Genomic DNA, 14,827 nt, shown 5'->3' with positions numbered 1-14,827 from the left:
TTGTGTATTTATCGATATTCATAGATCTACAAGCAAGATGGAAAGTTTCTCTGTTCATTAAAAAGTTGATGTGCTGATGGAATGGAGCAAGATATTAAAGTATTCTAACATTATCGAAAGAGAAAAAAAATTTTAAATTAACGGATAATTAGGATAAAATACTGTCGAGACATTATCCAGTCCTTCATCACATGAACAACTCGTACACAAAAATATACAGAAGAAAATTTATAAATTTGTTCAATTAATTACAAGTAAATTCAACTGGAAGAACGAAGGAATTAGAACAATTGGTTCTGTCACAACACTTGAATTATCCTTTAGTACATTTAAAAGGGGGAAAATAACAACTGATTTTATGATTTATTTTCACTCGTCTCAATCATACAGGAGAAATTCTAGGGTCTGTACAAGAATAAATACTGCAGTTAATTAAAGAAATTCATTAAATACAATCGAAGCCTCGAGGAACTCCCACCAAAACATTTTCTCTCATTTCTTCTCTAGGACTATTATTATTTGAGTGCAAGTATTGTCCGAATATTCATTGTTCGCTAATTAGAGAATTAAATGATCGAAGTGTCGCAACTGTAACGAGTACAATTTTCAATAATCATGAGCAATTAAATAAGTGGGAAGAGCGTCAGAGGATGCTATCGATCCAGTAATTAATTGAAATGAGGTAACGAGTATTTTTCAAGGGTGAAGAGTAATTTAATCTGATAATCTCCAGAATTCGGGGAAAAAATATCAAGCGATTTTTCGGCGCTAAAATTTCTCTGGCTCGTTCTTTTTCCATTAATCTACTCTTTCTATTTATTCCACCGTTATTCCGTTTTTTCTCATTTCCATGAACTACAGACCTGGTAACTAAGAAACCCCTAAGACAGATCTGAATGATAAGTACAGTCTTGAAGATCGATATTCTCATTAGTATTTTAATTATGTTTTAATCATCGTAGCGTGAGGAACTTGAAAGGACTCTTTGCCCGCACACTTCCAAAGGAATTCTACATTATTCTAAGTAATTCATCATTGCGCCCTACATTCAAACAATGTCTCAATCTCAAGACAGTATTTATACTGACGTCTGAAATAAATCAATAGAAAAGCCGGACGTTTTTTCTCTCCACAAATATACCATTGAATTTAAAATCATTCACTCTGTGGATTTTTTTCTATAGTAAATCTCCCAGAAATTTTCTAATTGAAATTTTTCTCTCACTGGCTTTTAATCTCCCTTAATACATCAGAAGAATTAAAATTTCTCGTCGAAAATCCATTGAATTATTCGAAATGAACGTCAGATTTTTCTATTAAATTTTCCATTCAAAACCCAATTGCACTCGTCGTAATAAAAATAAAGTAATGAAACCTGGAAAAACTTATGTATCGAAGTAAATTATTCTCTATATCAACAATTATTTTTTCAACAGTGGTCTGATATGCTTAGACTCTTGCAGAATTTTTGCAATCACTCTGATAATACCTTGCATATCGATTTATTGCTCGACTCACAGAAGCGTTAGGGTTTACCTCCCACGTGCAATTATCATCAAGGCATACCATAAAAAATGGCAGTAAATGCTCCATACTGCACTATCTGTTACTCTTTCTCCCTTAATTAATAATAACCCACGAAAACGTCATTTCACTCATCTCCACACTCATTTGATTAATGATTATTCATCAATTATCAGCTACTCGAGACACACGAATTCACAACCACTCGTTCATAACTCGCCCAGAGTCATTTTCGAAATTAGAATTTGATAAATACATTAACAAGTATTGCCTGCTGGTTGATTCGTGTTTGGGTGTGTATTAGCTCGCCTGCCACTTGAATTTCGTCTTCATTATCCATTTCTGGCCAGAATTGTGAGTATCACAGGGCGATAACACTGGTTGGGCTGCATCACCAGGGGGTGGTATCGACAGGCAATGACCAGTGTTTGTGTGTCTGATCATTCTAGTCTGAAAAAATAATTTATTTCGTTCATTAAGTTCAATCTATTTTTGAATTACAAATACATTCCTCGAATTTCCGAGGAATATCTCAAAATCTAAGAAATATATCGAAATTTTCATAGAGACCTTTTTTCTGGGTCTTATTCTCCTCTACAAAAAATATTCTGATAAAAATTTTGGTATCTCCCTTCTATCCAAAGATATTCTCATCTCTTCTCGTCTGGATTAAACTCAATTGAAATGAATATTTCAAGGACGTTTTTTTTTTACTATTGAATATTTCAATAAATGAATTATCACTCACTTCTTCATTATATACCCATGCTTGATTTCCCCCCATTCCGTGACACCGGACTATTTTCACTGGACCCTGAGGACTCGCTGCATCGAGGCACATGTCATCAGACATTATCTGCTGCCTCTTCGTGTATGCAAACACCTGGAAATAGAAAGTTGAATAGAAGGGGTGAGGGCACGTCGCATAATTGTGATGGATTGCTCGATTGTTACTGGATGTTTTAGCGTTTTTATAATTTTTTTATGATGAAGCCTCGAGGGAATTTCACTAGGTCCTCGAAAGAAATTAGTCTGATGGAGATCAAATGAGTTGTTGGAAAGTTGAATATATATATATTTTTTGCCGATTCCATTTCCATATTTTCAATGATTAATTTTGCAAAGTGGAAGTTGAAAAATGAGTTATCGATTCGTCATTGCATTAATCGATAAAGGTAATAATTTGTTTTTTAAGAGTGAATAATAAATAATCACCTGATTACCCCCAAGCCCATGACAATAACTCAACCCAACAGTTTCTCCTGTTCTCCTGCCCATTGTGTCCAGGCAATTTTTCATCTCGACATTCTTGACATCCCCGAGGTAATAGTAATCCAGAGGCATCGGTGACTCTGGATAAATGTTCTCCAGGTACCACCGGAAGCTCTTGCACTTCATTTTCCTCCGCAATTCGACTCTCTCGGAGACATCACCCACTGGGACACTCCTGGCACCTGCAAAGTTACCCCATTATAAGTAAAACCCATCGTAAACCCAATCCAACACATAAAAACTGCAATCTGATGCAACTGTGCTTGTGCAAAATGATAAGGGCAACTAAAAATAAATAAAAAAAAATAAATAAAAACGTGATATCAAGTGCTAATCCATGTGAAGTGTCGTGACATCGAATATCCAGCCATAATCGTAAAACAACACCTACAAATGAAAATGAAAATAAATAGAATGAGTAACGAAGTGGTTGAGAAAATAAAATTAAATTTCCAACGACTTGGCAATACCAGAAACTAAAATCGAGTGAAAAATAAAGTGCAAGTCCTTAGAGATTAATCTTAGCATTTCACTCCAACGAAAATATATGCAACGGGTATCTGATAGACTGTCGTATCGATGGTACCACCTAGCAGTATGAAATAGTACCGTGGGTGCATGCCATTGTTTAATGATATGTGAATTAATGAATAAATAAATAAATAAACATGCTGGACAGGCAAAGAGGCGTGGAATCACTGTTTTATCCTTGGCGATCAGGGTGCAATATTTTGTGCAATTGCTCTTGTTTTGGCGTTTTTCCATTTGTTAGTTGCTACCTGGATTAATGTTGTAATAGAAGTACTTCCACTGGTCCAGCCACACCTCAGCGAGACGGGCATTGTTGTGATTGACAATCTTACTGGTACCACCGGGAAATGTGTACGGCGTTGATTTACGAAAGACGTGTCCAACGTGAGAGCACGTTGCTATTTCCAATGTCCCACCACACATCCATATCTGACCAACTCAATTTGGTTAGTGGGTTAGACATTAATTATCCTGATTACGTATGAAAAAAAATTACAGAGTCAATGATTTCTTGGGTAATTCCTATCTATTCCACAACTTTTGAAATTATTACCCCGCAATATTTCATTTTTACAACGATTTAATTATTATTCTCCTCTTTTGGAGAGATTGTTAATAATTATGATTTCTTTAATGAAGACGTTAATTGAAATATTCGATAGGTTTAACGAAATTTTCCAAGAAATCGATAGATTAATCAAGATAATTGGTAATTACAATTTTTTTTCGTACGTGTATATATTAAAATTAATTATCTAACAAATATCGCATTGCGTCAGAAATATGGTAGCTCAGCTTCGGGCTTCCTCGATGACCTAAATGATCTATTGAAAAAGTAACAGTTTATCAAGCACATGTGTTTTCATGTTAGTCGATTGGATGGATGAGTGGTTAAGACATCACAAGTGTAAATCCAATATTGATAAGAGATTTGTCTATTAATTTAACGCACGTGGAAACGCCTGGATTAAACCGATAGAAAATTTTGATCAGCCAAGTAATAAATCATATCAATAACAAAATATCAGATACCCGTTCGAAATTTTCGAGGATTAATTCAAATTTCAATTACAGAATTAAACATACGTTATTCGTGCAACGAGACAATTTTTACGTTCTGTCAACGTTCATCAAAGCACAATGTTAAGAGCATTAGTCATTTCAAACGATAAAAAAAATTAATTTCCATGAAATATATCAATAAATAAATAATCTAGAGCTTTCTTTGAGAAAATCTTGTCGAGTTCCAATAAAATTCCAATGAATATCACCGAAAAAAGAATTATTTACGACTATATTAATATCAATCAATCAAATAAATTCCCATGAGTATCAATAAAAAAAAAATAAGTGACAGACTCTCTCGATATTTTTCGTGCAATAAAATATTCAGTCCAGTGTAGCATAATAAAAGAAAAATAAAACAAGACAATAAAATATTTTGAATAACAATTTCTCAGAGAAAGCGCTGGTAAATAATAATCACGTGTATTTAATAACGAAAAATCACATAGAGCGCGGATGAGCCAAAGGTACAGCAATTAAATATAATTGATGTAAAATAACGTAATTGTTGGAATTATATCAGTCTAACCTGGATTCATGGCATAGTAAAAGTCTCTCCACTCATCCATCCAGACCTCGGCTACCCTAGCAGCATTGTGAAGTACAATCTTGCTGACACCACCAGGGAATGTGTACGGTGATTTGTCACGGAATACATGGCCCACGTGGGAACATGGAGCTATTTCTAATGTTCCACCGCACTGCCACACCTAGAATTCACCTCGCAATTTCACCCAAAAAAATCCACAAATCAAACTTCACTAACTCCTCGAATAATTTATATTTTCTCTCACTCATTTTTCCCTAAAGCTAATTAGAGCTGTAATGATTCGTTATCGCACCTGGGAATTACAATATTATTCACAGAAAAATTCACATTCAACAATTGTTGTAACATTATCATGAACAACACCAGCAATAAAAATGGAGAATAAAAAAATCGACAATCCACATTCTTCTCACCTCTACTTTGATTTCAAATCGATAATTAATAAATTAATCAGATAATTATCTAGGATTCGTAATAATAACTCACCCTGAAGCTCATCTCGAGATTTTCCCCACCCCAGATGTCCATACCCTCGTCATAAGCCCCGAGCTCGTAAAAATAATCTTTATCAATGGAGAAGAGTCCTCCAGCCATGGTGGGTGTCCTTAATGGTGCTGTCCTGTCTCCATTACGCCTGTCCATCTCCCTCTGGGCGACTCGATACCTAATTGACCCAATTATCAAAGCACTTTGTCGACTGAAGAATGAAAAAAAAAATGCATCAATTACCATCTGAAATTGAGTTTCCAGTTGAATCCACCCCACGTCATATCGCTCGCTGTGATGTACTCAAAGGTGTCATCGCTGATAACATCGATTATGGGACAGACAACGGTTTTTCTGTCATAAGCTATTCTACTGAGAAGCGGCTCCAGCCAACCCTCGGTGCACTCACAGTGAGCGTCCAAAAATGTTATCACCTGTCCTTTAACTTTTTCAGCACCCAGTAGTCTAGCTCTAATAAGTCCCGATCGTTTTTCCATTCGGTACACATAAGTCGCCACTGGAAGAGTCTTCACGTAATCCTCGAGGTCTTGTTTCAGGTGTTCTGGACATGTCAACACGAATGTTTAAACAAAATCCACCAAACAATTACCAGAAAAAAAGAATTAGAACGAATGGGCTGATTGAGGATTGGAGAATTATTATTTGAGGATTATTTAATTGTTTAATTATTTTATTTAATTACCTCTGTCACTGCAATCGTCGACCAGAATTATCTCCTTGAGCAGTGTAGTGGGCGACCTATTGATCACCGACCAGACTGTCCTGAGGAGTGTACTCCAAGCTTCATTGTGAAAAACAATAACAATACTGGTGTCAGGAAGTTTCTTCTGGTACTTCTTGCTCTTGCATCCATCAAGCCTGACATCCTTGAGTGATCGATTAAGCGATATCATGTCACTCGCCATCAAATTAAATTGATTAAGCTTGAATAGCTCCTGCTGCTTGGCCTCATCCTCTGGACCAATCCTCACTGGACTCCCAAGTTCACCAGGTTTACCCTTGTTCTCCTTGACAACTCTGGCTGGACGCCACATTTTAAAATTCCAATTTCTATTCAGCTGCGAGTCCACTGATGATACCATCTCGCTCTTCAGGCTATCGGCGTGGGGTATGTCCTCGGTTATTTGTTTAGTCTCAGGACAACCCCATCCTGTACCACTTATACAATCAGAGTACAGCATTATCACGATTACATCCACCAGGAACCATACCAGAGAAGTCAGCAGTATCACTTGGCACGTGTGAATGCGAATCTTTGAGCGAAACATTTTTACATTTACTTGTTATTTTTTCTTGTCAGTCAGCAAGTGCTTGTGTAATCCTATTGTTCAGGGATTTTTTTTCGTGATGATCCTGGAGATCTGCTAACTTTTCTCGTAGGATTTGACGTCACCTCAGGGACACCTTCTGGCCCCTGTCATTGCTCTCGTGGATTTATTTTCTTTTTTACTGCTGGAATATTAAAAAGAATAAATCGAATAAAATCGGAGTTTATGAATTCTATTTATGGATTGAATTTTTTATTGAGTTGAAATATCATTTTGAAAATATAATTCAACAATTCTTTTTATAAACAAGATATCTCTTGTTGGCATTTGACCCCGATGATTCAATTACAGTTACGAATTGATAATTTGATCCAATCGTCGATATTCCGTGCAATCCCCTGAGATCACTGACGGGCTAATATAATTTCAGAATAAATAATAGAAACATTATTTCCGGTGCCATCCCGGATGAGAGACAGCGAAATGATGAATTAATTCAGTCGGAGCTGTGCGTTATTTGGGAATTTGTTAAACAATCGGTTTCTGTTCGGAATAACAACGAATCCATTTATTATTTTTCTGTTCTCATTTATTCCTCAGGTTACGTCAAAGAGTTTCTAAAACGATCATCGAAAATTCAATTACGCGAAATTCAATTGTGTTGAGCACTTAGAGTTGCAAAAAAGAGTAAAACTGTTCGAACAAATGAAATTCCTCAGCTGTTATCCGCTCTTTCATCCGCGAGTGCTTTTTAATTGAGTGGAGGTGAAATTCTTGTATTATTATTGCATCGAAATTATTCGGTTTTAATTATTCCCATTGAATTACGAGTGATTAATCTTTTGACATTATCGTAGGAGTTTAATAACAGCTGATTGGGATTATGACGATGATTTATTCTTAGACCGCAGTTATCGATCGAGTTATTGTTCGTGATAATTCTATTGCATTTTTGAATTGTTAATTAATAAACGAGATATTTTATTGTGATTTAGACACATTGATAATTTTTTTAATGATTATTCATTTGATATAATATTTTTGTTTAGAGTATTCTAAAATTATTTGTTGAATTCAATTAAAATAAATCAAAAATATTATTAAATGAAATAAAAAATATTTCAAAACGACCGGTGGAAAAAATTTAAATTTTTAATATCGCATTCGTGAAATTCGAACGGATCGAAAATCAAAAGGGATTTGTGTTTATCACACCTTATCAGCGATGAATTACTTCTCCTGATAAGTGAATTAAAAAAAATCCGTGAAATAGCGATGCGGTCTCTCCCCACCGACATGTACCGTTTCATATTTCGCATGCGATTTCCTTTTTCCTCTGAAAACACAAAAGAGAAATAAACACACGGAGGAATCATTGACACGGCCATTGGTACTTGAATTTACGGTTCACGCGTTCGCGGAGAGTTCACCTGAATTAATATTATGCACTCACGCTCCGGTAAATACGTCGGATCATGGAGGCATGAAGAGATAGCTTCTCACCGCTAGTTACAACCGGATGTATAATTTAGATATTGGCCAATTGCAATTTTTTCCAATCCCTTGAAATTCAAATGAAATAATGAAATAAATGAAATAATTCATGAAATCATTCACAAAATTATTCACAAAATCGTTTGAAATCGGTGAAATAACTCGAAGCGATAATTTTTTTAAAATCCCATCAATTATTTAATATAAACATGACAGGTTTTTCAGTAATGAAAATTTTAAATAGCTCTTGAGTATTCAAATATCTTGAAGTGGTGATTTCCAAAGAAATGTGAGGATGAATATTTATGCTGTCATTAATTGATTCGCATTGATGGCTCGTTTCACGTTTTATTAGTGGTAAATGTTGTTGTCTTTACGAGTTCTCTCGTTCACTCAGGACTGAGATAATTCATTTTTACAACACAATTCGCGTTTTGCATGAGTTATTGATTTTCACTCGGCCTAGCACTCAATTTTATGGGTCATTTCCTGCCAGAATTCTGAGTGATTTTTCTTGAAATATCGACGGGAAAAACCATTTCAGTCCCTCTGGCTTTCAAAAGTCCAGAGATAAGAGATTTTTCCGCAGAAATCCGCAAGATTACGTCCGGCAATTACTCGCATGCACGTCCCGATGCATTCCAAAAGGAATTCCATTAAATTTTCAAAATTATAGATTTAATATTTTGCATAAAAAATGGTAAACGTCATTGTGCGAGTCAAAGGCGATAATTACATTTATTATTAGACAATTAGTTTTAATAAATTGATAGCACTGCGGATCGTACCCCAAGGGGGGAGTTTTAAAAATATTTAATTTCATTGTAATTAAATTATCAGGTGCGCGGTGGTAATTTAGGATTAATATTTTTGAGAATTTCTTGAAACCTATAAATACTGGGAGAAATTAATTTTTCTTTCGATGAATAAATTCCACGAGCACGCGTCTATCTTCAGAATTCTTTGGCGTGTATTGGGGCTTGACCGTGCGTGCCATTGTTAACCGTTATTTGCAACAACGGAGGAAGTTAACCGCGTGAACGACGCGTGTGCAACAATACGCGTTGTATAAATCCCCCCCTGACTCCAGACAAAAAAAAAAATGTAAAAATCACAAGTTTTTTAATTACCGGAAGTCCGACGACTCCATTAATTACATCTCCAGCAATCTTTCGAACACTCGACTTTTACCACTGCACGGACAATTGCTCGGGAAATTACTGTAGGAATTAATGAATATTTGTAATTTAACACCCGATGAAAATTCACCATAAAAAAAAGTCGATAAAAAATGTTCAACCCTGCTCTTTCATTTCTCATAAAATTTCCACGGGAAAATCTACCCTCCCATTGTTTAAATAAATAAATAAAATTCCCTGCGAGCCGGAGGATAATTTGTAATTTTAATATTCTTCTCGGGAATAATTGAGAGGATTATTTAATTGTGCAAATTGTGAGAATCCAATGAAATTCTAGAACAGATTCGTCTCTTGAAAATGCAATCGACTCTCCCGACGGCCAATTAACCACCGATGAGTCACGTGATTTATTTTTTAATTAATCAATTGAACGAGGCATTGCGATGCGATCGACGAGCACTTGAAAAATCGATAGGGCATGGCAAACAACTCCCAGGTGTCAATCAATGGAGTAGATGTACTGCATTTAATAGTCCAGTGAGTTTGATAAAAAAAAATATCAATTTCCGCGATTTAAAAAAAAATCGCGGAAATCGGAGGATTAATAAATGTTACGATTCGTAGAGAGGAAATAGTCAGAAGAGTTTGGATGATTGGTTTTACGATTCGTTGAATGTCAATCTTGGATCGAATTTCCCTCGGACACTTTCCCGGGGAGAATAAATCTATTTCGTTTCGGAGGATTTCACCTTTTGCCCGTGCACTTTTCCCGATAAACCTGCGATTAAATCCACTCTGGAGATTATGGAAAATTAATTATAGCAGTGAATGATGAAAAATTGAATCATTTGCAAATCGAATCGATGCATTGATAAGCAACAATTACTTAAATAATCAATGGAAGTATTTGAGAATAAGAATAATCAATGAAATAACGATAACAACAATGATTAAATAATAATAATATTTTTAATCACTTGGGGTTAAAAAGGACTTCAACTTTCGCCTGTCAATTTTTACTGTCAATTTTCATTAGAGCTCATTCCTCTCCAAAAGCTCTTAAACAAAATTGACATGTGTCAGTCCATTACGGACGCGTTTTATGTTTTTTTAAAGAGCGAAGAGTATCACCGAAATTCAGAGCCAGAAAGACTTTTACTTGGTCAGCAGATGACGCGGGTAAACTGCATTCCAGCGAACGACACTGAAATTCCAGGATAACTTTGTAAAATTTCTAAAGGATCAACAGCTGAATAAAAAATGTCCTGTCAAGTAAATAAATTCGAGACCTCAAAATGTTGGGAATCTCTGCATAAATTCCCCATTTAAATTCTACACATTTGTTTGGAATTTTCATTATTCTAATAAAAAAATCTGTAAATTCATGACTGAAATTGTTGAACAGGTGTTTACATTAACATGAGAAATAATTCCATTCATAATTGCACCTCAAATGTAAATTGCAAGATTAAAGAAGTGAATTTCCATCATCTGTTTAATAATTTAAGAATTCCTCTGACAATTCCTTCCTCTCTCAATAAAAAAAAAATATTTTTTTCTCAATAACAATTTCTTTTCATTTATTTTGGGATGATAATTGTCGTTTTGGGTGTTGCAATTGAATTATTTAATTTGACAAATCGAAATTCCTTTTTTGAGTTTGAAATGATTTTTTAAAATTTCGGATTTTGTCACATAATTTTTTCTAAAATGATTCAATTGGTTAATGATTGCATTAAACAAGGATGCACGCGTCATCGAAATTTTGGTGGGTTAACGGTAAATTAAATTGGTCATTTGGCGTTTGGTTAGCCGCAATCTAGTGTCATGGTGTGGCTAGCAGGTGAATTGGAGAGAGGGAATATACCGCAGTAAATAAACGAGAGATATATCCTCTTAACGCATCGTCGGGTTAATTCTCCAATCCAATATAGTACGGATTCTGCCAACGGGGCTTCAATGCCATCACGAATCACGAAACGAATGTTTGCCGTTTTGAAAAAATAAATTATAATCTTGTGGTTAAAAGCTATCGGACATTCGCCCAAAAATTGGATTGCTTATGCACAGGTGCATGACCAGAAAAAATAACCAGTACCTGCACTCGAGATCTTCGTAATTCAATCACTGAATATTATTCATTACGTATTTTATTTTTTATTCCAAAATTCATTTGTTGATGAGTGAAGGTAAATAAATTTTGGAATTTCAGGGAAATTTCAATTTGAAATTTTCCGTACAATTTTATCTCGACGGATTGAATTTATGAGAAATATCAGGATTTATAAAAATTTGACTGAAAACATTTTGAAATGTGAATAAGTCCCTGGAAAAAATTTATTCTGATAAGAATTCTTGCCTCTCCATTTAATAATTGACAAACCCAGCTGCGAATGTCGAAAATCACCTGCGGTCGAGCAGATTTTATTGAAAAAATATTGGAATTGATTTTCCAATCCCCCATTCACCGTATCTCATCCACGTCGAGTGTGTGATACCTATCCCTGACACGTATGACTTGAAATCGTACCGTTACCTCCACGCCACATGGTACCACGTCGAGCCCAGAAATAAAAAAAAAGTGAGAAGACGCACAGTGATGAAGAAAAATCACCTCATCGTCATCACTGCCCCCAGAGAATCATCAATTCCCTCCACAATTTTTCTCAAACAATTAATGTACTTATTGCCATTACCATTATGTTTTATATAATTTTTTTTGTTGATCATTGATGCACTATAATTTATTTATTCTTGATAATTCGATCCTTCGATAAAAATTAATGCAGATCATTTTCCTGGGAGATATTGGATAGATTCATTCCTATTAATTAATTAATTGACATTAATTTGAAAAAAGAATGAAGAACAATTAGAATTATTATTAAAATTCTCGTGAATGTCAAAATTGTAAATAAATAAGAATTGTTGGATTTCTTTCGGATTGAGAGGAAATGATTAATAATGAATAGTTCTCCGGTTATTTATAACTTTTATCATTTTTTCCTCGGAATATTCTTCTCTCGACATTAAATTAATTGTTTTTTAAAATTCGAATCTTTTACAATGTTTCCATATTCCCCCACATTTCTCCAGGTTTTAAATTTGACGTTCTGACCGATTATTTCACTCGATTAATTCTCGATACACTACCTTAACGATTCAAGATAAATTTTTACATATTCCCCAACGATTCAACCACATGTACAATCTATCCTCTTTGGATCGTTATACCCGTTTGTCCCAACTCGTTGCCACATGAGTGGCCGCACCACCGGCGCGATAAAGCGATGAAAAAAAACATTAAAAAAAAAACAAAATACTCCAGCACCCCGTCCTACCCCCGGAGTAAAATCTCCCGTCCACCCCTGTACACCGAAAAAATTTTCCACCCTCAAAAACGAATTTTTCCTCACGCAAATCAAATCCTCGCGTCCCAAAAATTCCAGTTCTCCCCTCAGACAAATCATCTTCAACCATCAATAATTCAATAACCGCTGAGTAAATTTCCCCTATTATAAAGTCATTCTAAAACCATTTTTTCACCCTTCAAAACACAATAAAAATAATAAAAATTCCATTGTCCACTGTGGAGATAATCTCATCAAAAAATCAAAATTTTTTAAATCCACATGACATTGGAATCACGACGTGAAGGGAATGTTCTCCTCGAGAACGAGAGATAAATGACAGATAAATGAGTGAATGCGGAATACGATATGAAACACAGGGAAAGGATGATGATATTTAAATTCACTTCAGTGCACTTGTTATTGAATTTATCTTCTATACACACCTATGACCTAGTGGCGATGAAATTCCTTGCAGGTGCACATCTTCTGGTAAAATCAACAGCAGAAATACTTCAACTGATTCACTGATGGGATCCTCCCCACGACTGCTGTTTTACGAGTTTTACATCGAAAACACTATTCTGGGGGGCGAGGGTTTTTTGGTGGGGACACCTGTTTCGAAGTGAGTGGCAGCACTGGGGAATTTACTGTCTAAATAATTGGACTTTTTTATGGAATAATTTATTCGAGGGTTGAGCGACACTTTGGAATTATCAGGGATGATTGTGAATGGGGATTATTCGGGAGAATGTACGGGATCACCTACTCCAAAACTGATCCGTCGACTTTGATGGAAAAACCCGCCGCCATTTTGATCGCCCGGCGGGTAACGGAATTAGCAGCTGGCGCCATCTTGGCTACACCGCGCCAACTCGCAGTTCAAATTGAATGTACCATCGAAATGTCCGTTACGTATTGAAATTCAATTGTTTTGAATTCGTTTTTCCTCTCACGTAATTATGAATAATATAATAACTATTGGAATATAATAATATTAAACATAATATAATAATTTCGGGATTATTTGTCGTTGTGAATAAAAGAATTTAAAGCTGCTGTGGTTAAATAATATTGAATAATAGAGCTGGCAATAATTTTTATGATAGGTTATAATATTTTGAGAGGATGTTGTAATTAATTTTTTAATATTTGTGGTTGTTGTTTTTATGATTGGTGAATTTTTTATTCTTTATTGTGGAATAATTGGAAGAACCGTGAACATTCAAGTAGTAGTTATTGTGGAAATTTAAAGGAAAGTTCGGTAAAACACCAGCTGCTCAGTCGTCCGAAAAAATAATCATTGAGAACAACAAAAATGATGAGCCACTCATCGACCGTAATTGGCCAATAATTTATTCAAAGTGATTTTGTTATTTTTTAAAAGAGAAGCATCTGGTGACCGGTGGGAAATGCTAAAGAGAAATTTATCTCGTTGACGTGTAAATAATCGATTGAACCGTACGGTGAATCATCAACTCTCGAAGTGAATGATCTTTCAATTGCTGTGAAAAATATGCACCGGGATGAGTGAAAAAGTGAAAAAAAAATGTGTTTTTAAAAAATCTGAAAACTTATCAAAAAAATAAAAATTAATTTTCTCTTCTCAGGAAATGATGAAGTGGGAATAAGGTGAGATGTCAACCTTGAAAATAATAATTTATTTACAGGATAGTTACAATGGATCTGGTACATTGACTGCGAACGATTTTCTTTCAATAACAGAGTGAATTCACCGGATTTGTAACGAAAATTAGCGGATCCGGATGCTATTTTATTTTCTACATGTTGTCTCAATATTTGCGAGATTAATACCGCTACGCACGCACAGTGCTGTTACATGCCGGTCATTATTTTATTTTCTGGTTGGAATTGAAGGGGAATGAGAATACCTCAATGAATGGCGATTGCTCGACCGGTCTTCAAGGATGAATCTGAGAAAAAGTATTCACATGAAAAAAATATGCAAGAGTATCTTTACTCCTGCGGTGGTATCCAAGAATTTTCCTGAATTTTCCACTATATTCCGTTTTCAAAGCGATCAAGATTGTAATCGAGAATTACAAGATCAAATATACAAAATGTAAACGTTCTATCATTCCATTTAATCATTACAGATCATTGAAT

The 14,827-nt window shown here is 35.0% G+C and overlaps 1 protein-coding gene across 2 annotated transcripts; it reads right to left on the bottom strand.

Moving 5' to 3' along the window:
• Positions 1 to 7: 7 nt before the first annotated feature.
• Pgant5 (polypeptide N-acetylgalactosaminyltransferase 5) lies at positions 8 to 13,518 on the bottom strand. Of its 2 annotated transcripts, none has more exons than XM_011306282.1 (8): positions 13,147 to 13,518; positions 6,132 to 6,901; positions 5,672 to 5,990; positions 5,429 to 5,606; positions 4,922 to 5,102; positions 2,740 to 2,978; positions 2,273 to 2,407; positions 8 to 1,974 (listed from the first exon to the last, which is right to left on the bottom strand). In XM_011306282.1, the coding sequence occupies exons 2-8, from the start codon at positions 6,715 to 6,717 to the stop codon at positions 1,825 to 1,827; spliced, it is 1,788 nt and encodes a 595-aa protein (XP_011304584.1). In that variant the 5' UTR covers positions 6,718 to 6,901; positions 13,147 to 13,518; the 3' UTR covers positions 8 to 1,824. The 2 variants fall into 2 exon arrangements, with proteins under 2 accessions (XP_011304584.1, XP_011304585.1); XM_011306283.1 differs by lacking the exon at positions 4,922 to 5,102 and adding an exon at positions 3,576 to 3,756.
• Positions 13,519 to 14,827: the final 1,309 nt, after the last annotated feature.

This window comes from Fopius arisanus, unplaced genomic scaffold, assembly GCF_000806365.1.
Source record: "Fopius arisanus strain USDA-PBARC FA_bdor unplaced genomic scaffold, ASM80636v1 scaffold00046, whole genome shotgun sequence".
NCBI classification, from domain to species: domain Eukaryota; kingdom Metazoa; phylum Arthropoda; class Insecta; order Hymenoptera; family Braconidae; genus Fopius; species Fopius arisanus.
Note: the sequence above shows the minus strand (reverse complement) of the source record. Positions and strands in the feature narration are given on the sequence as shown.